The following is a 24,742-nucleotide window of genomic DNA, read 5'->3' as shown; positions in this document are numbered from 1 at the left end:
GGGGAACCAGTTTAATTGCGGGGATATTTAAAAATAAACAACAACTTATAAATACAGTACAACTGAATTACAAACACGGTCAAAACACTCGAGAAGAATTTGACCTAACGGCACGAGCAAAGAAGGAACCTCCTGAAAATGATTATTGAATATTGAGTGACGCTTTTGGTGGGTAAAGATCTTCAGTTTTTGCCGATGATGATCATGATGACAATGTGGATGGCGACGATAATGCGACGACGAGAGTAAACAACGTACTGCGTCTGTCAAGGGAAAAGCTCAAAAGACCGATTGGATTCAAGATGACGAATGACGAGCAATTCTGCCCAGCTCTTGCGCATTCAACATCCCTTGACGTATTCCTTGTAAGACGCACTCGGGTGCTCGCCTCTGCATCCCACCACCTCGACCACCACGTCGCCATCCATGCGCTGCTTCTCCGGCTCCCCACCATCAACCGCCTTCACGTTCACCTTTTCTTGGATCGAGAGGGGGATGGAGGTTTCCACGGGAAAGCGTTTTGTCTTTTTCTTCCTGCCAGATGCACACACGGGGAGAGAGTTACGGACGATAAACAACGCCGTTCGGACAGATTCGCAGAGCTCATGCAGTCGCCATTCTATGGGGGAGAGACATGAGAGGAGAGGGTGCTGGCAAATTGCACCCCCCCCTCTCCTAAGGAGAGCAATGCCTGCGTGTGCCCCCTACTTAGAGGCAGCTCCTTGGAGTGGCTTAGGAAGCACTCAAGTTAAAGTCAACATCTCGCGGTGGCGATATGTTATCTTGCTCGCCTTGCGCAGGAGGTTGGGGGTACGATCCCGACCCTGACGCCTGCTGTATCTTCGGAGTTTGAATGTCTCTCTCCCCGTGGTTGCGTGGATTTTTCTCTGGGTCCTGCGGTTTTTCCCTCCACATTCAGAATCAACATCACACGTTTAGAGTATTTGCCTGCTATACATTCCACGTGATAAGCCACTTCGTTGAGATATTATTTGTGGCCAGGTTGCTTCTAAAAAACAGCTATATAGCTTAGTGGGCCTGACCTGGTAAAATAAATAATGGTTTATAGTTCAAAAAAGTCATCACTGCTGATTTTGTTGATGCCGGAGCACGTCGCCATCACTTCCTTTCTGACCCGTCCCAACTTGATATCCATGATAAAGAGCTTCATAGCTCATCGGATTCCTCCAGTATAAACGAATAAAGATTCGGATTCTTCATTCTGCCAGATCTCAGTCCAGTTGCACAGTTGTCACGTGACTTCCAATGCCTGTTCTCCTTTCAGTTTTATTCCACGGATGTTTGGAGACAACAAATTTCACGAACAAACAACAAAGCAAACGTTCTGATGTATTACATTTCACCGTTAGAGCTGCTGTGTTATAATTTTCGCACACTCAAATGTGTAGGTTGTGGTTCAAAAGTATCCTCTAATAATTGAATCAGCCATACTTTTAATGTTTGTGTGACTGTTGGAGATGAGCCGAGGATTTATTCCTACCATTCTCTGGCACTTTTAGCAGGGCAGGCTCCATAACCATCATGTAAACCACTCAAGTGATTTTCTTTTCCATTGATATATTTATGGTTAAACAAACGCAAGCTACATTTTAAATGCACTGTTACTAAACGTGTCATCCAACTGATATTTGCTGTTAAGTCGACTATAAAGTTGCTGTGCCATTGTTTTCAAGAGGAAAGTCATTGTGTATAGGTCTATCCACAAGAATATCCACTGTGGATAATCTGTGAGTAAAACAATCCCATCTCCCAGTAGGGATCCGTATACCTGCTAATGAAAACTGTGAGTCTCAGTGGGTCCACTCAGCATTCATATTTTCATTTGCAATTTCAATTTAATTGGGTAGACGCAGGAAGAGTTCGCCCACTTCATGTAAATGTTCTGCTATAAAGAGCTGTACCAAAGTGAAAGCTGCAGCGCCTGCAACTGCTCGCTCACACTACTGCTGGTAGAAGGGCGTCCACTAGAGGGAGCTCTAGAGAGCCCCCCCCTGGCGTGAATTTTGGCCTACGCTTCCATGCTATGTCATGGAAGAGGTGGGAGTACCCACACCTTACCCCACGTGACCTGCCAATCGACTATACGTCGAGAACGTATTGAACAAATGAAGGCCGCCATTAGCGTCCTCCATTTTGTATTGACATTCAGATTCACCAGCTGAGTGGCTCAAGGGTGCATCACATGATGCCTGATCACCACCCCAGCACCGTCGAGATCCTGGGGTCGAATGATCAGAGCAGGCTCTCAAGCGTGGCGAGTTGATGGACTCAGCCTGGACACCAATTGAGATACTCTACAAAAAACACGTCTATACATATAAACGTGTTTTTTTATGACACTGCATTTGCAGTAGTGCACACGCACAAGTCACAAAAACGCAACACATCCAAAGAGGAAAAATATTTGAAGCAATCGAACGCTTTAGACAAGGGTCCTTTCGTCATAGCAGAGAGATGATGGGACATGATCCAATTAATGTGTTGCATTTAAGATACATTTGTTTGTTAACTTTATTTAGAAAAGCCCATATCTGAGTGGTAACATTAATGAATGCTGTTTATCAGAGAACTGACGTGCAGTGAAGCACTCTCTCCACAGAGTGAACAGGTGTTGTCCAGCGTTCGCTGAATGGGGTCTTTTGAAGTGATTGCAAAAGTAATGCTGGTGCTGTCTCCCCTACGCGACGTGATTCTCCGCCGACTACAAGTCCCGAAAGAACATCACTCGGCTTCGTGACAGGAGGAGACGTTGAAGCGGAGTGAGGTGCCCATCAGCTAATGGATACGGCAAATGGAAGGAAGTGATGGCGAAGTATTGGTCGCTTCAATGCCATTCACGTTTCAAGTTTGGTCTGTTTCACCAGCTGAGTTTAGTCTCATTTGCAAGAGCGACGAGTGAGTGAGTCGGTGAGTGTGTGAAGTAAGAAGGTGGGTGGGTGGCTGAAGAGAAATAATAGGTGAGCGAGTGGTGACTGAGCGAGTGGGTGGAGTTGGTGAGTGGAGAACGGTAGTGGAGCGGTTATCGCTCTGCTCTATCTGAACCGGTCCCATGTCTCCCCTAAGTCAACTCAGCCTCAAATGAGTACCTGGTGCGGTGTGTAAACATCGCCACTGGGGAGACAAAGGCGGCCGGGTGTGGTGCTGGCCACCCACCCCATCCTGAGCCGTGACGGCCATCATAGGTGCTCGCTAACAGCACTTTCCGCAACAGTCTGTTAAGGCTATAGGGGGGATCTTTATCTTTGGAGTTGGTGAAGAGGGATGTGGGTGAGCGAGTGGGTGAGTGAGTGGGTGAAGATAGATGGTGGGTGAGTGGGTAATTAATCGAGTGAGACAATGAGTGCGGTCGATTTCAAATCTGAACTAGGGGAGAACTCAAGAGGCCAGGATGAGTTTCATTGGCAAGAGTGACGTGGCTCTCCAAAAACACGAAAAGAATCAAGACAGAGTACAGCACCGAAGGTGCTCGAATTGTAAATGTCGTGGGTGCACTCTCCAACACACCGGTGTGCTGAACTAGTCACGAATTGGCACGTTTGATTCACATGACAGACCTTACTAATTGGCTGTGTCGAGTGGTGGTAGGTTTGACGACACATTTATATTTACGCGATCTAACCCCAACAACTTCTATTTTGGATAATAAGGAAATAGATATTAGTTCAAAAATAACTCTGTGAGAAATTTAATTATTTGCACTTGACATAAATCAGTGTTAAATAATGACATTCTCTGTAGCGCAGGTCGGCTCCAGATTGTAATAAACCAGTACATTATATCATTACTCGCTGACCCTGAGAAGATGACAGACACGCGTGTGATTTAGATCACTATGATCATGTTGATGCAATGTTTTAATTGCGTCGTATATAAAATGCGGTTTGATCATTGAAAAATGTGTAAATAGATTCAGACAATTAAGCATAGTTATATTGTCAAATATGTGACCCGTGCTTTCAGATGATATAGTTCACTGATGATGATGTGTAAAAACATGTAACGGTGTTGATAACACTTTTACCTTCGACATTTCAAGACACAAAATGCGGCCGTGGCGATGATGACGGCGACGAAAATCAGAACGATCAGTACGGGATGTTTCCAATCTGGAAAAATAGTAACAACAATTGCAAAAAAGATCAACATATTTTTGGGGCCTTCAAAACATATATAACTATCTTCTTATCATTTCTGGCCAAATTTGTGTGGTGGCCAAGAATCTTGGATGTAAATATATCAGCCGGAGCACGTGGGGCTCATGGATAAAGCAAACGGGTGAAGCCTGTAATACGCCGATGCCTACGAGAGGCAGTACAGCAAGCGGGATGGGCGGGTGGCTCAGACGGCTACGCCGACTTTAGCGGGTTTCCATTCAAGCAGCCACCGGTGAGTTTAACTTGGTTCTTAACTGATGTTAGTCGATTTGATGGTCTCAGCGACTTCTGGATGAGGGATTGATTGCAACGTTTGAAGTGAAACTTGTTTGCATTCTGGATAAAAGTGAAACCGTGAATCTGAGAAATAGGATGATATTAATAAAACAAAATTGGGTTAGATTGTTTAAATAAAATACATCGGCATTTTGCGACCCCCCCACTGTCACTGTGTAGCATATTATTACGTGCCAGGGACTCTATGAGATGATAGGACAATAGTCTGAGCCCATAATTGGCAATAAGTAACGGCAAAGCAGTTATAAGTGACTCACAGAATTGTGCGCAGTTGCGTATACAGTACACGACTTCCCTGAAGGCATTCACCTTCAGCGAGCGCGATGCCGATCACGCAACGCGGTTCGAATTCGACCCTCGATCGATGGCTGTGCCATCGCCGCACACGCGTCGAATAAAAAGCAATGGACAAGTCCTTACTTACTAACAACTCCTCTATCATTTTTTTTTATTGCTGGAGGGGTTGCCCACCCTACCTGAAAAACCTGGCTCCGCCATTGAGGGTGTACGCATTTACCCTCACAAAGATACTTGCAGCGCCAAGGGCTTTTATGAGGATCAAGCAGCTACTACTGATTGAAATGTCCCTCTACGCTGCAGTGCCACGTACTACGATCTGGGTGCAAGTCAAACATTGTTTACCAGGTAATACATTGTCCATATACAGTAATAGGATTTTCTTCGATTTAAAGCTTTCGTGACTGCAGGAATTCATATTTTTGGTTCTTTCGGTAAAGTCACGTAGAAGGGAAATAATAAAATAAAAATTCTTACTTTATTATTTCCCTTCTACGTGACTTTACCAAAATAACCAAGAATATAAATAGTAATAAGATTACGATTATTGACTTGTCAAAACGTGTCCCCTATGACAGTGAGTAGTCATCGACTGTTGTGTGACTTGTTCGGCATGTGGTAAATGCTGAGTTCGAGCGGCATGTGCATGATGGTTCGCTTGCACCTCCACTCGTATTGTGTGTTGTTTTGCACAGTACTTTAAGTTGCGCGTCACATATCATCCGATCCTTCAGGAACTACAAGTTCTAAATCGTTATATAAATTTAATATTGCAAAATGTAAAAGTACGGACGTGATGGTGGAAGGGCCTCCACGAGCAGCCTCTCTCTGGAGGGTATTTGGCCTACTCTTCCACACTGGCGAGGAGTACTCACGCTTTTCCACACGCAACCTGCCGACCGACCCACTGCGGTCAACCCATTTCTACCACTGGATCGACAGAGGCGAGGAGGGGAGTGGATTAAATAAATAAAAAACGACGGCCATGCGGATTGCAAGTCCGGTGTGCTAACCCCTGCGCCACGGTGGCATCGCCACTCGTGAATGAGGAATGTCCACAACTCCTCACTACAGGGCAACAGTGATGGCGCAGTTGGCAACATTGTGCCCCACAGCAAGAGGGGGCCTGGGCTCAATTTACAACGAGGGCACCTTTCTGCAATGGAGTTTGTATGTTCTCTCCCCCCGTTCTGCATGGGGTTTCTCCTGGGGTTTTACGGTTTCGGCCCATGGCTAACAAAACATGAACGTGCAACAACAAATTCCGTGGCTGGAAACGTATCTGCAACTCACTGACTTGGAATCACAAACAGCAGCAACATGGGACCCCTTACTGCAAAACAAACTTTGAAAAACATTCTTGGAACTTTCCTGGTTAAACAAGCATATTCATAAAAATACGAATACATGCGTTTAGAATCTACATGCGGTTTAGAGTATGTGGCTAATAGAGATGTCTACATATAATACGCCACTTCGTTGAGCTATGATTTGTAGCCAGGTCGCTTCTAAAAAATATCTTTATAGCTCAAGTGGGCCTGACCTGGTTAAAAAAATAAGTACTTAAGTTTAGTTTAGAGATACAATTTTGAAAGTTGAGATGATAAGTGAAATGCAAACCTCAGTACGGGCACACCCTGGGGGTAGGGGGGGGTGAAGGCTACATCATTGCAAGTGAACGAGGTACTGAATCACATGTATATTTGGACCTTATGTCAGATTTAATAATTGAACGTGGCAGCGAAAAAGTCGTGGAAGTATCCGGTGTCATGGGTCTGTCTGCACCAATGCAAGGCAGCGGCCTAAACCGCAATGCGGGACACACCCTGTGCGCTCGAGGGCTGCAGCTTCATCTCCTCGGTCGTCAGGAGCTGCGCTCCACTCCCACTGCTGCTGTGGGCGAGTGTGGCATCCAACACTACAGCAGCAACAATGGTGTGACATAAACACACGGGCAATGTGTTTCACGAACAATATCACTTACATCAAGTACGCCTTTTGGCGTCCTCTGGTCTAACACCGTTTGAGACGAGTCTGAAAAGAAAGCTGTCTCTGGTGTGGACCAATCAGTTTCAAGGACAATGCATATATTATCAGAGTATGTTTTTTTATATTTGCATTCTTACCACAAGCATTGTGGTTAATGCAGACATGATTCCTTGTAAAAGGTTTTAGTTTGGTGTTTTAACATCTTAACACCTGTTTTGTTGCCAGAAAAAAGGGGAAAACCATATTATCACAATATCACTTACATCAAACCCATATTCTGTGTTACAAACTACATTTGCTATCTACCCTGAAGATGGCATTAGCTTTGACGGGGAACCATGGTGGCGAGATGTTAACTACCTCGCCTGGTATGCAGGGGGTCGTGGGTCCGACCCCGACCATGATGCATGTTCTCCCCGTGGTTGCGTAGATTTTTCTCCAAGCCCTCCAGGTCTTCCCTCCAGATTTAGAACCATGCATTTCGAGTATTTGGCTGCTATAAATTTCCACACGGTACGCCACTTTGTTGGGCAATGATCTGTGGCCAGGTAGCTTCTGAGAAAGAGCTATATAGCCCAGTGGGCCTGACCTGGTAAAATAGTTGAAGAGTTAGAGTATATTGACGATAATTATTGATTTATCCAGTGAAGCCACACTGAGTCCAAGGACTCTCTTTCAGGGGGATCCTGCGGTATTGGGTTCTTATTTTTTAAAGATATTTTAAGCCAATGAATGAGCGTTTACAAAAGTGGGAGGCAGCTGGAGCAACCCCATAGAAAACCCCACGCATGCAAGGGGGCAACATTCTATCCCCATACAGATGGAAACAGATGGAGATACGTCTACTTGCTGTACTGCTTTCTCTTGGCAAGCCAGGGTATGGCACCTCGACGCCCATGGCAAGGGAGTTTCACAGCATTTGTGTGATCCACCAACACTTGCTGCCTCGACAGCGCTGGGTCACAGAGCACTTGCATCGCCGCCACTACCTGGCTAACATGTTGCCAATACAGCACATACAGTGCATTGTCTATATTTTTAACAGTTATTCCAATTGTGCTGTCGGAGTCGTATCATAAATCAATCGCATGTTCATTTGCAATTTAGCCAGTGCAGCGTCTCACCCCGTGTTCCAGCGCAGACTGCAGAACGTGACATCACAGAATTCCTTCTGAGATCCATCTCAGGTCACCTTTTATCCACACGTACGATCACTGGACTTGCAAACGCACCGTGCTGTACGGACGTTTGTCACACACGGCAGTCTAACCGAACTCTTATCGCTTTTAGTTCTCTGAGATTGATTTGTTGAGGCAAAATTAACTACAAACCAAGCGTAATGATAGTTTGTGTATGTGCAGTCATTGGTGACTGGGTTAAGATGACCAACTCACGACGACACTTTTGAACCCAGTGTAAGCACGTGCAACGAAAGGCTATACTCGAACCTACGACCTCAAAGATGCCATCTTCGTGCAACTTATAGCTTTATTTCTTTCGTTTTCTTCTACCCTCTTCCTTTGCCCCTTATCTAATTGTCTTCCACAAAACTCTCCCACTGTATATGGACGTATTGGCGGTACACCGGTGCAGCATAACACACCGGTCCTCATAAAACAGTTGTAAAATCTAAATGTGAACTGACATTTGCCTTCCAACCGCTTCGACATCGCAATAACTGATTTTGACGCCGCACTACCACCAGTACCACCCAGCAAGATGTTCTGACGGGGTTGCGAATCGCGGGAAAATAAATAATGATTGTGAAAATGTTATATATATACCACGCGCTGGTGTATCGCCAATACGTTCATACAAGTTACGTTACAAATAACCAATACTGTGTTGATCGAAGTGATATTTTCATTTGAAGGCCAGAGTGTCCTTTTTACGAATGTGTTGAGTTTTGTTTCATTTAATGAAAAAAAACATTTAAATAAAACTATGTTTTATTTTACCAGTTAACAGCCCACTGAGCTATATAGCTCTTTCTCAGAAGCTACCTGGATATCAAAAATAATAGCTAATTAAAGTGGCTTATCAAGTGGTAATCTATAGCAGCAAATGCAGCAGCGTCGCCAAATAATTTGCGGCAACATAATCACATTATTGAAAGGAGTCTCTGGGCTATTCCATTTAGCCATGAGCTGTTACTTATCAAGTGGCAGCTGATTAGCTCTTACGAATAGAAAAGTGTGTTGCACCTATTTAATTACTTGGGTGATGGAAATAATTATGGTTAATAGATTTGTTTAACATCGCAAAAAGCAGCTAATTCATATAAATCACTTATACCAAGCCTGCAATGGGAGGAGTGTTGGCGCCACTGCAGAAACTTTGCATAAATGTGAACATTCATACCCTTCCCTTATGAAAGGGATACTCTTGAGATTTTAAAAAGTAAATTGAACGTGTATTTAATATACTGAATTTATATTGACCATTGCTGAAGTCAATGATGAGGCCTTACCAGTGAAATGTCCTTGACTGGCATAAGTGGCTGTTTGTAGATTCTGTGTGGTAGTGGCAGCCAACTCAACATTAGTCGGCACGTCGGTGAAACTTGAACCATTTTCCCACGCATCTCCGGACGCCTCGAGCTCCCCAGAGAATGGGTTAGCGTCACTCGCCACGGAAGGAGTTGCACTCGGCAAATGAAAACCACTGCTCGTGGACAATCTTCCGCTGTCATCCAAGTGCACTGGCGTCAACGTTGAAATTACATTCGTGGCACCGTGAGCCAAGGAATCGACTGTTGATTCTGAACGAGAGGGAGGTACAAATGACGGTGCAGTATTAAAATGTGGCAAAGGTGCAGCCCTGCAATTGGGATGCTCACGCCACTGCTGATGGGAAATGCGTCCACTGGATGGAGCTCTGGAGGAGCCCCCCTCTAAAGGGTATATTGTACATTCTTTCCACAATGGCCAGACGCCTCGGAGAAGGTGGAAGTACCCCACGACTTTGTCCCCCGTCGCGTGCCCCCTGTCGACTGGCCCAACCGTGGTGAACCCATTTTGCCCTGCTTGGTGGACGGAAGTGGGTGGAACCTAACAAACTTGGGCCATTGTTTCAAAGGCACCACACCAGGAGGGGAAGTCGCATCGGCGACCTCTGGACTGCAACTCCAGTTTGCCGACGATCACAACACCACGGCGGGAGTCCGATATTTTTTTACTTCAAATATCCTCATAAGTTACATTTCTTTTTATTACCCAATGGTCAACCTCCATTTGACCCCAAACATAGGGGTAACGCTTCAAAACGTCTTATTATTTCACTCAGCGATCCACATTTTAGCACACGCGGCTAACTGTGGAGTACCCATTCGCACTGCTGTGTGGACACCGGGGAGGGGAACTTAAATAACTTGCCCGAGATTTCCACTGCTGTACTGGAAGATCAAATCGAGCCTCAGACCCCTGGACTGCACATCCAGTCTGCTGAACAGGACACCATTTGAATCAAGAACAAATTGAATGAAATCGATCGAGCTGATTTATTTTTTATCCATTGCTGTCGTGAATAATGAGGCCCTTACCAGTGGGAGTTCCTTGGCTGGTCTGAGTGTCTCTTTGTGGACTCTCCGTAGTACTGACAGCCATCTCAACATTGGTGTGCGCATCGGCGGGACTGGAATCGTCTCTGGGGGCATCTCCTGATGCCTCACGATCCCCGGAGACTGGACGAGCACCTCTTGCCACAGAAGGCATTGCACTCTGCAAACGAAGATCGCTGCCCGTGGATAATTCTCTGTCACCCAGGTGTGCTTGCGCCGACGTTGAAAATGTTTTTGTGGCACCGCTAGCCAAGGAATTAACCGTTGAATCTGAGCAAGAGGGAATATACACATTGTAGTGCTTGCAACTTTGGATGGCTGAACAATTAAAACAACATCTTGCAATAGTACCCTGCTGTGTGCAGGCTGTACTTTTTGAATGTAACGTATAGCCCATAATATAGGTTTTGGGGGTAAGATTGCGTAAATATAAAAAGGTTTGTCATGTAAACCGAATATGCCATTCCGTTACTATTGTAGTAGGTTCCAGGAGACTTGGACGACGTAGTTGGAGGCACACTTATTTATTAACCACAATGTACATAACAGGCCGAGATGTACAACACTCGAAGGGGTATCGGCCCCTTCACCCGTCTAACAGGGAGATCACACAATCTATGTCATGGCTAGCCTACTCCTAGGTCCTCCACTACAGGGCTAGGGGAGGCTAGCTAACCCAGCTCTAGTTAAGCTGGGATTACGGCACCCTGAGTCCCCAGACCGGCTCTTACAAGAGCATCGGCTCTGGGCTCTTGGGGCCACGCCACTGGCTTGCCCTGGTCGGTCCTGAGAAGGACAGCGATCCAGGGGAGTCCCAGGGCCTGTCTAGCAAGTCTTCTTGCTTCGCTGGTTAAGGCTGTACACTGAACCCCGAGCCCTCCGGCTCACCGCCTTATATAGCAACTCCCCCACTGAGGGGTGGGGCCGTGGGGGATCCCAGCGCCGTGTTAGCCCCCCAGGCTAAACTGTGCGGACGTGGATGTAAGCACCTCTTGGCGTACGGGCATAACCACGCCCAGTGTGTTTGTTTGCCCTCCGTAACACCTCTACATCACCCTTCCCTGTACAGACCACAGCCGTCCCGGCTGCAACAAAATCACAATAAAGATGCATCCCCCCAAATCCGTGTGTGCCTCGCGTAATTAACAAGAACAACAACAATCAACAACAACAAGAGAGAGAAAAATAACCCGACGGACCCACCCCCCAAATAAATACCCCATCCCGTAAAAAAACCCAACATATATACAATTTCCAGGACGCCCCCCCCCCCGCCCACCCCGCGACCCCCGCAAGGGCCGCACAAGCGGCCGATCTCACAAAAGTCTGCGCGTTTTGGCGCGCGTTCTTGCAGCGGGGCCGTCAAAAGGAGCAGCCCCGGTTGGCCCAGTGGTGGGTGTCAACAATCCGGGTGCGAGAGTGCCTGGCTTCGCTGATGAGCGACCCCCGACCCCCCCGGGAGGGGTTGGCGGTCGTGAGCACGTCAATCCTGGTGCACCTGGAGGTGGAACAGTCGGTGGCAAGTTAGGCAAAATCAGCGAAGTCGGACTCCGGGAGTCGGTGGACCCCTCCCATGTTTGGCCATGCGTGTGTGTGGTAGGAACATGGGGCGCAACGAACGGTTTCAACCTGGAGGGGTGCACGAACCACCGACGCTTCCCCCATCGGATACGCACACATTATGGCCGCAAGACCTGCACCACTTCCACGGGCCCCCGCCACGGCCGCACCAGCTTAGACGAGGTCGCCAGTGGTATTTGGGGACAGTGCAACCACGCCTTGTCACCCGGTTTCCACTGGAGCACATGTGCCCGACCCAGCCTGAGCCTCTCATTCGCCCTTTGGCGGAGTTCTGAATTCTGGATGGCCGCCTCCCGTGCCTCTGTCAATTTAGCGATGTTGAATTTGACATGGTCGGTCAATTTTGATTTAGCATGCGGCGTGGAGATCTGCAGCTGAGTCGCGATAAGTGGGCTAGCCTCACGGCCGTACATTAGGAAGAAGGGCGAAAATCCGGTCGCCGCATGAGGAGCCATTCTGTATGCCGCCAAAACCCCCGGAATATGAAGGTCCCAATCGGTCTGGGATTCAGAGACCTGCTGGGACAGCATGGACGTGATAGTCAGATCCAGACGCTCCACCATCCCGTCAGTTTGCGGATGATATGGGGAGGTACGAATTTTTTTCGTACCCAGGAGCTCGCATACTTCGTGTAGAAGTTTACCCAAAAAATGTTTACCCTGGTCGGTCAGCAGCCGCTCCGGAGCACCTTTGTCGAGGACGTAGCCCTGGACAAAGGCCTCCGCGATGGCTGCTGCCGACTGGTTGGCGAGGGGCCAGGCCATAGGCCATCGCGTAATGGGCCCAGAATATCAAGCGCAATGAGCTCGTTAACCCGGGAAACTTTGATAGACTGCAATGGTGGGTTGGACCCCCTCGCTGGTGGCTTCCGTTGCGCGCACTGAGTACACGACCCTAAAAGATCATCCACGTCCCTTGCCATGCCCGGCCAAGAAAAATCCAGCTGGAGCATGGCAAGGGTTTTGTGAGTCCCCAGGTGAAGGAGTCGCTCGTGTGCAGCCCACACCACTCTACCCCTCAATGTGGAAGGCACCACCAGCCGGTGGCAGCGGGATCTCCTGTCCCAATGCATCAAAAGACCCTGAAATAACCCCCACGAGTCGACATTTTCCGCCCCCCGACCAACTCCCCCGATGCGACGGCGCAAAGCGAGGAGGGAGGTGTCCTCCATTTGGAGGTGCCCCCACTCCGCAACAGACAACCCCAGCAAAGAATCCCTCCCTTCTTGCTCAATAGGACCCGCAATCGAAGGCGCATCAGCAGCGGCCGCAAGGACCGAACCAGAGATCACATTCGGAGGACTGCAACGCCCCGAACCCAGGAGGCAAGCGCACTCGGAGGTGGGCGGCAAACGCGACAGAGCGTCTGCGTTCGTGTGGTGAACGCCCTTACGATATGTAGTTTCAAAATCGAAATCTTGGAGAATCTCCAACCATCGAGACAATTGTCCCGATGGCTGTTGAACCCGCAAGGCGTACTGCAGCGCCGCATGATCTGTGCGGACGGTGAAATGTTGACCGTACAGATATGGGCGATATTGCTGAATCAAGTAAACGATTGCCAATGGTTCCCGACGGGTAACACAGTACCTTTGTTCCGCCGGAGACAACACCCGACTGCTATACGCAACCAAATGCTCTACGCCCCCAACAACCTGCGAAAGCACGCCCCCAATGCCCGTGTTGCTTGCGTCTGTATCGAGCAAGAAGGGTTTTGTAAAGTCAGGATAACTCAATGGCGGAGCCCCCACTAGGGCGTCCCGGAGGGAGCGAAAAGCAGCCTCCTCCTCCTGACCCCAAGGAAACTTGACCCCCTTTGATGTCAAGGCATGTAAGGGTTTCGCAATTGTAGCGAAATCAGCGACAAACCGTCGGTAATATCACGCAAATCCAATGAAACTCCTGACCTCCCCCACCAAGGTGGGAGTTGGCCAGGAGCTGACACATTGCATTTTGGCGGGATCTGTGGCAATACCTGAGCGTCTGACAATGTGACCCAAATACCGCACTGATTCGCGGAGCAAATGACACTTCTGGGGCTTGAATTTCAAATTAGCAGCCCGCATTTTGAGAAAAACGGCACGCAACCTCTGGAGGTGTTCATCGAATGTTTTACTAAAGACGATGAGATCGTCTAAGTAAATCAAACATGAATCCCATTGCAACCCAGCCAGGACCAATTCCATTAATCGCTGAAAAGTTGCCGGCGCTGAATGGAGCCCCATCGGCAAGCGGTTAAATTTGAAAAGGCCGTGCGGCATACGGAAAGCAGTTTTAGGTTTAGATTCATCATCCAGAGGAAGCTGCCAGAACCCGGACAATAAATCCAATGTGGAGAAGAACCACGCCCCCGCCAGGGCATCAAGCGATTCATCCATCCGAGGAAGCGGGTATGCGTCGGCTACAGAAATCTTGTTCAGCCAACGAAAATCGACACAAAACCGCAATGAGCCATCGTGTTTTTTAACTAAGATGATCGGCGCACCCCAAGGGCTGGTAGAAGGGGATATAATATCCACAGCTAGCATGTCGTCTACGGCCGATTTGACATGATCCTTTTCGGCGGGACTCAAGCGAAAAGGATTTTGGCGGATTGGCGCGCTGTCACCCGTGTCAATATGGTGTCACAGCAGTTTATTACAACCAATATCGTATTTGTTTTGACTAAAAACGTCGGAAAACTCGCGCAGGAGGATTCGAAGCCTCTCACGCTGTGAGTCGGACAGGTCCGATGATCTCGCACAAAGCGCATCCAGCCACCCCTCATCACGGTCCGAATGCGGTCGCGACGGAGGTGCGGTGCTCACCTGACCAATGACCGGTTCCTCACAGGGTACCGGCGTCGCGTGCGCAAGCACGGTCCCTTGAGGAACCACAGCCGTTCGCGATCTCACATTGAGGACCGCAATGAAGGGGTCCCCGTCCTCTTTCACAATGGTATGGGCCGCTATCAAATCGGGTCCGTTGACCCCGGCCCTAGATGGTCCCAAAAGAACCCCCCGATCCCCAATGCCCTTAGCAAATGGTCGCCGCAGCCTAAGAGGCACGAGCATCTGAGCTCCTGGCGGTACGCGTACCGTCCTCGCAACCAGCGCCTGTACCGTCGCAACTTCCATACGGACAGTAGCGGGGGAGGACAAGAACATCATCCGTCGGCCCGACGGGAGTTTGATGCAACCCTGGTCGACCAAGATACGAATTGGCATTTTGGCCAAGAAATCCGTCCCAACAGGCACGGAACAGCCAGCGAGGAGGAGACCAATATCGGGCCGGATAATTTGATGTCCCCAATACAAATTTGTGCGCGGATCTGTCTGATAATGCCCAGCGAGCCCCCGTTAGCAGCATAGCACGGAACATCAATGGGGAGCAAAGGACGGCTTTGAACGGGGAGAATGTTATGAATTAAATCGGACACAATAGTTGCCGATGCTCCCGTATCAACTAAGACCCGCACCTCAAACACATCAATATGCCCCACAACGACCGACGACCCCGACGACGCGGCAACAACGCGATGGGCCAACTCAGACCACTGGCCTGGTTGGAACGCCCTCCCCAGCGTGGCACGTTTCGGCGCGACGACAGGAAATTTTTGACCCCCGTTCGTTGCAGTGCGTGAGTGTGTCACAGGTGTGTGCGTAGGCCAAACATGTGGGGTGCCACGACTCGCCGGAGTTCGCTGGTGAGGCTTGGGTAGAGGCGTGACGTCCGGCCGAGGCGTCGAACCGCGCTGTCGAGGAGCCCGGCATCCCGAAGCCACATGGGCCCGGAGGCCACAGTTGTAGCAGCGCGTGAGCGCCCCAGACGGCTTGGGCTGATCCTGGCAGATCGGTCCGTCCCGAGCTGGTCGTCCCCCGGATCTCCACTCCATCGGGCGATCCACAGCGCAGACCTCTTCCGATGGGAGGGTGGTTGCAGCCACGGTATGCCTGGCCGCCGCCTTGCTGGCCTTGCGACGCTGGGACAGCAAGTTAGCGTGGATGTGCCGCGCGGCCCGCAGGGAACACATCTCCGTGTCGTCTTGCGCCAAGACGACAATGTCCAAATCGTCCGCCAACAGCAGTATCTTTTCTGCCACCATGGCGTCCACCCCTTCCTCGTCCATCCGAGGGAAAGCCGCCTTCGCCAGGACCAGGAGAGCTGTGCGGTATGCCAGAGGCGATTCCTTTGAGCCCCGCTTGCGATCATAGAACAGCTGTCTGCATTCAGAAGGTGGTCCATAGACTGCAGACAGGAGTTGAAGCGCCATTTGCAGCGTGGCGCGCGCCGTTCTTGGCGCCGAGGTGAGGGTAGCGAGGGCGTCACTGTCGAGCATCGCCGGTAGCGCGCGTAGTGCATCATCATCAGTCCATAGTGACATTTCTTGGTGAGCGAGGAACCGTCTTCGGAAGGCTTCCCAGTCACCGTCTTCACCCACAAACTCTTTAAGGGGTGGCAATCTCTGCTGGAATGCGGCGTCCGCAGCCGTAGATCGCGCCCCGTCGTTCCCGCCACTCCGCACAGTTTCGGCGGGAAGGGCGGGTGCCATCGGTGGTCACTCTTCTAGTGACGCGCCGGCCGCTATTGACGACGTGGCGGCTTCTGGTTGGCGAATGTCGGTCACCTGACGTAGCCCGGCTCCGCCCTCAGCACCCACTGTACTGATGGCGGCAAATCCGACTTCCAGCCCCGTAGAAATGGCGGGAACCGGCGTCACGTGTCGTCCGTCGTCGCCCCGTGCAGCTCCTCCAGCCCCCAGGCGAGTGATTTCCTCCAACGTGGCAGCTGCGGCGTAGAGTAGCTCCGCCAGGCGGGAGTGAGCCAGCCATAGTCCGTCAGCCGACGGTCCCCACCCGTCCTGCCGTTGCGGTGTGGGTGGACTCGGCCCCGGTTGCTCGGATTCGCCCTCAGCAATCTCGGGCTCCGAGTCGGCCGAGGTTTCCTCCTCCCCCGGTTCCCTGGTACGAGCCGTCTGTCTTGTATCCATCCTTAGAAGACCACTTCTGACGCCAGTTGTAGTAGGTTCCAGGAGACTTGGACGACGTAGTTGGAGGCACACTTATTTATTAACCACAATGTACATAACAGGCCGAGATGTACAACACTCGAAGGGGTATCGACCCCTTCACCCGTCTAACAGGGAGATCACACAATCTATGTCATGGCTAGCCTACTCCTAGGTCCTCCACTACAGGGCTAGGGGAGGCTAGCTGACCCAGCTCTGGTTAAGCTGGGATTACGGCACCCTGAGTCCCCAGACCGGCTCTTACAAGAGCATCGGCTCTGGGCTCTTGGGGCCACGCCACTGGTTTGCCCTGGTCGGTCCTGAGAAGGACAGCGATCCAGGGGAGTCCCAGGGCCTGTCTAGCAAGTCTTCTTGCTTCGCTGGTTAAGGCTGAACACTGAACCCCGAGCCCTCCGGCTCACCGCCTTATATAGCAACTCCCCCACCGAGGGGTGGGGCCGTGGGGGATCCCAGTGCCGTGTTAGCCCCCCAGGCTAAACGGTGCGGACGTGGATGTAAGCACCTCTTGGCGTACGGGCATAACCACGCCCAGTGTGTTTGTTTGCCCTCCGTAACACCTCTACACTAGTACAGCACACCGGTGTGTTGGAGAGCAAATCCGCAACATTTACAATCTGAGCACAATCCACCCTCTGATATTCATATGTGTTATGAAACAACAACAAAAATTATTATAATCACCCCTAACAGAGTTTGTGTGTTAGATCGCTTAAATATAAATGTGGCGTTCAACACACCGGAATGGTGTACTCGTAACTAATTGGCACGTTTTGTTTGTATGACAAACCTTACTAAGTGGCTGTGTCGGGTGGTGGCAGCTTTAACAACACATTTCTATTTACACGATCTAACACTAAAATAACCTCGATAATGGATATTATTGATCACGAAAACCTACGCGTTAATTATCATCAATGATTACAAGCATCAAAGTCTTCTTGGGTCTTTCGGTGAAGTCACGTAGAAGGGAAATAATAAAATAATAACAATAAAACATAATAAAATAATTCTCACGACGTTTCGGCCACAACACAAGCAGCCGTCCTCAGGTGAAGAACAGGTCTGTCGGAAAGACAGCGTCTGAATGGGCACCACCAGGCTTGGCAGCGTATATTTAAGCTGGGTTGGAGGGGGAAGGGGCGCCTTGACAAAGGAATTTGCATATCAAGAGGAATTTAGCATATGTATGGGAAATGCAGATATGGGATTACTTGTGGTATGTGTAGGAGGTGGGGGGGGGTTTCAAAGTCATATTATGCCCGTGCATTATGCAGTATGCAGGATTAGCAGCATCAAAGGGAGGGAGTAGGGTTAGCAGTAATAGAGGGAAGGAATTTTAATAGTAAGGAGCTGCAGCAGCTAAACCACCACGGAAGCAACTAAAATATAAACTACATCAGTATCATCAATATACTAAATATACTCTCCAATAAGCTGAGCTACTAACAGTAAGTCATACATTACAATTCTATGTCGCAAAAAATATAATATGCCTCCAGCTAAACTTTTTATCACATCACACGGGTCTACCCCGTACTATATACTGCCATAGACAACCCCAACATTAAATTATATACTGCTTTACTATACACCAATATTACACTAATGCAGTTCGGCCATACAAAGTTTCCCCCCTCCAACCCAGCTTAAATATACGCTGCCAAGCCTGGTGGTGCCCATTCAGACGCTGTCTTTCCGACAGACCTGTTCTTCACCTGAGGACGGCTGCTTGCGTTGTGGCCGAAACGTCGTGAGAATTATTTTATTATGTTTTATTCTTATTATTTTATTATTTCCCTTCTACGTGACTTTACCGAAATAACTAAGAAGATGAATCCCTGCAGTCACGAAAGCTTTAAATCGAAAAAGCATAAAAGTATTTGCTATTTTCTCCTAAGACCGAGTTAAATCGAAGTTATAAAAAAAAACTCTTTAAAGTTTCACAGTAAAGTTTTCGAAATGTGAAACAAATTTTTCCCTGAATTTGGGAGTGCAGAAAAAAATATCTTGGTTTCCAAAAATATCAGACAAGGGCAATCTCTGATTTATTCCCGAGAACAATAGGGTAGTAAATAAACAGATGGAAGCTAGTGTAGTGGAACATATTCCTAGGATATGTATTTGAAGATGCACAAGAAGAAAATGGGTTACATGTGCTGGCAAATTTTCAAGTGTTAAAAAAACATAGCCTGGAAGGCGTATAGAGTTTCTGTTCATGTTTTTGTGATAGTTTTGGCTCGATTTACTATGCGGAAGTAGTGGCACACCCACCGCAAAAAGAAAACCCGAAGAGAAATCTTGTAATCAGGGGAGTGCCGAGGGGAATCTGGGTCATGCATCCTCATATCAGCATGCCCGAACCGACCAATCAGCTTCTGTCAATCCAAAAAAAATACAAAGATCCCCCATATAGCCTTAACAAACTGTTGTGGCAAGTGCTGTTAGCGAGGAGTAACTATGGGGCCGGCATGTCACACGAGGGGGCAGGTGGCCAACACCACGCCCGGCCGCCTTTGTCTCACTCATATTGTACACACCGCACCAGGTACTCAATTGAGGCTGAGTCGACCTAGGGGAGGCCCAAGACGGTTTCACATAACCGTCACTGGTGTTGGCCGTGAGCGGGAGCCGAACCAGGGTCATCTGGTTCATAGCACAGCAAGGCTAACCGCTATACTCTCGCTCCCACCCTCTAAGTCTCTCACACTAGTGTGTGTTTATGTGTGTGAGAATTGTTATATCTACTACCGAGGAGAAGAACTGTAGTGTCAGAGGTGGCTTAGTGCGACTTAAAAGGACAATGATGATGTTGAAGACATTCACACGAGGGGACGCTCAGAACGGGCTCCACTGATGTGTGACCATCGCCTGTACTCAAACTTAAGTGCACCAGCTTTGTAGTGTAGTGCTCGGATGTCTAGTGGCATGAACAAGGGATGTACTTGAACGATTCTCAATGCCAACATGACTACTCAAAGGACAGTCATAGGATGGACATAATTAATATTTTATCATAATCTTATGACAGTAGAGTCAACCTGTAGATCGAGTGGTCAAGGGCCAGCGAGAAGGTTCCAGAATAGGGGCGTGGTCACGGTACAGGTGCGTGACCACACACTGTATATAAGTAAAATGCGCAGGAGACTCGTGGATGTTGCAGTGGGGTCTTCGCCTGTTCGAGGGTGAGCACGTGGCTCCTTAAATAAATAAATCCTTCCCAGGACAAGTGCGTCGAAGTCGTCTTTACAATAATATTTTTGTCTTCTTGTCCATTTCCGCTGCTTGTTGAAGGTTCCCCTGTGTTGTGTTGTTTACCCAAACTTAACTGCAGGATAATAGAGAAAACAAATCTAATAGAAAATGTTGTGACTTTTTTCGAAGTCAAAAGAAACCCCGCTAATGTTTAGAATTTTTTATATCATTTAATAGAAGTCATATATATATTCATATGAGTCCACCACAGTGGATATGATCGATTATGGCATTGCATCACTGTTGACTTACTGCTGAGCAATACTCAGTTTATCACCCACAATATTCCTCTGCCATAGGAATGTGGAATTTTTACAACCAGCTCAGGATCAGCAATGGAGATTAGCACATATTACGTGGTTGTTGTAAGCAGGGGCATGATTTCACTTGGCTTAGTTTGGGTTTTTTTCCAAATATTCATACAAATTTTTCATTATATTATACAAATATTTAAACAATGGCTCACTTTTAATATTAGTGTACAAATTTAACTTCGTCGACGAAATCATTTTCTATTTTATTTGTTACAGGGGGACAAAGGTTTCCGGGGTTGAGGCAGTGTAGAGGCGACCGAGTGTGGAGGCGGGACAACTGTAGGCCGGGTCCCATGGGCCGGAAGGGCCCAGGTGCCGGGCTACAAAGAGGGGGAGGGGAGGGGGGATAGGAATCCCTTGGGACCAGGCGCCGTGCCAACCACACTACACCACTGGGGGAAAGGCGAGGAAACCTAGGGGCAGAATGTTGAGTGGAATGACTGAGGAAGTGAATGACTGATTGACTGTCACAATGTTCACAATGTCCAAACAAAATCTAAACTATTTTTTTATTTTACCAGATTAGTCCCACTGAGCTGTATAGCTCTTTTTCTGAAGCGACCTTGGCCACAAATGATAGCTCAACGAAGTGGCTTATTACTTGGAAATGTATCGCAGCCAAATACTCTAAGTGCATGATGTTGTTTCTAAATGTGGAGGGAAAAACTTGAGGACCCGGATACAAATTCACGCAATTAAAGGGAGAACATGCAAACTCCAAATGTATAGGCGTCAGGTTCAGGATAAGACCCACGACCTGCATACCAGGCGACATACTTAATTTCTCACCACCGCGGTGCTCCCAGTGTGCTCGAGCAATGGGCATGAGGACTAAAGGCTGAAGGAAGTGAACTAGGTGGAGCAGCAATGTATATGTTGGAGGGGACTGCACAGTATCGTGACGTTCTATTTATCCATAAAATCCTCACTAAGCCTCAAGACTCTTTTTTTAAGGGAGTTCTGTAATTACTTACTTGGCCAAAACAATTATTGAGGGTCAAAATTGATGTTTGAGTAAGATTGTGTTCATAACACGCGGCCTATTTATGATCATTAAACTATGAAACATTTTATTTTTATTTTTTACCAGGTAAGGCCCACAGAGTCATAAAGCTCTTTTTCAGAAGCGACCCGGCAACAAATGATAGCTCAATGAAATTGCTTATCACTTGGAAATGTGTCGTAGCGTAATGCGCGCATGATTTGCAAACAGCAGTTGCATTCATGTACGGGGTCGCAAACAGTGAGGTCAGGACGAGCAGGTGCGAGCATGTGGCATGGGAGACAGCAGACAGAGAGACGCCAGAAATTAGGGAAAGAGGCAGTGATTGGCTGGCTGCAAAGGCAAACGCGGGGTAGGCGCCACGGAGGCGAGAGATAGAGGGGAGAGACGGCCTAATGAGGGCCACCTGAGGGCACGTAAGGAGGAGGGGAATATAAGGGGAACATGTGAAGCAATGGAGAGAGTTGTTTGGAGATGAAGAACTGAAGAGAATTCAAGACAAGTCTGGCAACTCGCCTTCCACACCTCGTCCTCCCCAGCGGTGTTGGCTGATCCCCCACTGGGGGCACGGGCGAGGTTGGAGGTGCGGGTGTATACAGGCTAGCAGAGGAGAGCCTAGCGGAATCTTGAGTCTGAGTGTGATAGGCTAGCGGGGTGAGAAGCTAGCAGAGTATACAGAGAGAGAGAGAGTTTGTAACAGGTTAGGATAGTGGAGAGTAGCAGGCTAGTGGAGGAAGAGAGGAAGAGTTCGCGACAGGAGTACGTGGTGTTGAACGTGAGGAGCATCCGTGTGGGATGCTGCGAATGAAGTGACATAGGAGAAAAAGATTAATTTGTTCACGTGAATAAACACCACACTACAAATGTATCGCAGCCAAATACTCTCAACGTATGTTGATTATAAATGTGGAGCGAAAAACTGGACGACCCGCATACAAATCCATGCGATTAAGGGGAGAACATGCAAACTCCAAATGTGCAGGCGTCAGGGTCAGGATAAGACCCACCCCACGACCTCCTACATACCAGGAGACATACTTAACATCTCACCACCGTGGTGCTCCCAGTGTGCTAGAGGTTAACTAGGTGGAGCAGCAATGTATATTTTGGAGGAGACTGCAGAATATCGTGACATTATACAGACGTAGTTTCAGTGGCAGCCATAGTTAACCCATTGCTCCATAAAGCCCTCCCAAATCCACCACATCTCTTGCAATCCGGCACTGGAATAATCCACATAGCACCTGCACACGAGCTGGTTCCATCGCTGTGTCTTATCAATGAACGTCCTGTCGGACGCGTCACACTCCTAGGCTGCCACTCTGTCATTATCCTTGACGGTCGGCAGTCTTCCCTTCTAAGTGACATGCCCTGACCAATATCCACTTACTGGGCTGCAGAGATGGTGTGCTGGCCTCCGGCTTTGCTGTTGCCGTGCTGTCGGTGCGCCGGTCTGCAGACGTACGTAGTGCGGAGGTAGGTGATCTTCTCGTCGGTGCTGTTGTCGCCATTGTAATGGTGAGCGTTTTGCTGTCTTTTTCGGAGGAATTATTTATCTTGTCTGCAATGCACATGAACGTAATTTTGAAACAATTACTGCTACGTCTATTTTACTCCTTCTGCTACCAGTTGAAGTGTCGCACGTTGCTGTGTTTGAAACACCAAGTGGAGGAGAACAATCGAGTTGGATTGGATTTTAACAATGGTATATTGATTGGATCCCTTGAATCAAAATAATAATGATAATAGCATTGCCTTATATTTATCCATGAAATCCTCACTGAGCCTCAATGCTCTTTTTTAAGGGAGTTCTGTAATTACTTGCTTGGCCAAAACAATTCGTCATAATTGATGTTTGAGTAAGATTGTGTTCATAACACGCGGCCTATTTATGATGATTAAACTATGAAACATTTTCTTTTTCTTTTTTTCCAGGTAAGGCCCACAGAGTCATAAAGCTCTTTTTCAGAAGCGACCCGGCAACAAATGATAGCTCAATGAAATTGTTTATCACTTGGAAATGTGTAGTAGCGTTATGCGAGCATGATTTGCAAACAGCAGTTGCATTCATGTACGGGGTCGCAAACAGTGAGGTCAGGTGAGGACGAGCAGGTGCGAGCATGTGTCCTGGGAGACAGCAGACAGAGAGATGCCAGCAATTAGGGAAATAGGCAGTGATTGGCTGGCTGCAAAGGCAAACTCGGGGTAGGCGTCATGGAGGTGAGAGATAGAGGCGATAAGGAGGGGAGAGACGGCCTAATGAGGGCCACCTGAGGGCACTTAATGAGGAGGTGGATATAAGGGGAACGCGTGAAGCAATGGAGAGAGTTGGTTGGAGATGAAGAAATGAAGAGAATTCAAGACAAGTCCGGCACCTCACCCTCCACACCTCGTCTGCCCCAGCAGTGTTGGCTGATCCCCCGCTGAGGGCACGGGCGAGGTTGGAGGTGCGGGTGTAGACAGGCTAGCAGAGGAGAGGCTAGCGGACTTATTAGTCTGTTTGTGATAGGCTAGCGGGGTGAGAAGCTAGCGGAGTATACAGAGAGAGAGTCCGTGACAGGTTGGGAAAGTGGGAAGTAACAGGCTAGCGGAGCAAGAGAGAGTAAGCTCGAGATAGCAGGCTAGCGGAGGAAGAGAGGAAGAGTTCGCGACAGGAGTACGTGGTGTTGAACGTGAGGAGCATCCGTGTGGGATGCTGCGAATGAAGTGACATAGGAGAAACATATGAATTTGTCCGCGTGAATAAACACGACGCTACAAATGTATTGCAGCCAAATACTCTAAACGTATGTTGATTATAAATGTGGAGGGAAAAACTGGAGGACCCGCATACAAATTCCAGCGATTAAGGGGAGAACATGCAAACTCCAAATGTGCAGGCGTCAGGGTCAGGATAAGACCCACCCCACGACCTCCTGCGTACCAGGAGACATACTTAACATCTCACCACCGTGGTGCTCCCAGTGTGCTAGAGCGATGGGCATGAGGACTAAAGGCTAAAGGAGGTTAACTAGGTGGAGCAGCAATGTATATTTTGGAGGGGACTGCAGAGTATCGTGACGTTACACAGGCATAGTTTCAGTGGCAGCCATAGTTAACCCATTGCTCCATAAAGCCCTCCCCAAGCCACCACATCTCTTGCAATCCCAAACTGTAAAAATCCACATAGCACCTGCACACGAGCTGGTTCCATCGCTCCGTCTTATCAGTGGACATCCTGTCGGATGCGTCACACTTCTAGGCTGCAACTCTGTCATTATCCTTGACG

General features: G+C 48.5%; 1 protein-coding gene across 1 annotated transcript; it reads right to left on the bottom strand.

Annotated features, from left to right (window-relative positions):
* Positions 1-211: 211 nt before the first annotated feature.
* Positions 212-22,873, bottom strand: LOC144936395 (uncharacterized). Its single transcript, XM_078863444.1, has 4 exons — positions 22,865-22,873; positions 6,595-6,687; positions 4,043-4,127; positions 212-534 (listed from the first exon to the last, which is right to left on the bottom strand). Coding segments are annotated over exons 1-4 (372 nt in total). The 5' UTR covers positions 22,866-22,873; the 3' UTR covers positions 212-341.
* Positions 22,874-24,742: the final 1,869 nt, after the last annotated feature.

This window comes from Lampetra fluviatilis, chromosome 16 (assembly GCF_964198595.1).
Source record: "Lampetra fluviatilis chromosome 16, kcLamFluv1.1, whole genome shotgun sequence".
Lineage (NCBI taxonomy): Eukaryota > Metazoa > Chordata > Hyperoartia > Petromyzontiformes > Petromyzontidae > Lampetra > Lampetra fluviatilis.
Note: the sequence above shows the minus strand (reverse complement) of the source record. Positions and strands in the feature narration are given on the sequence as shown.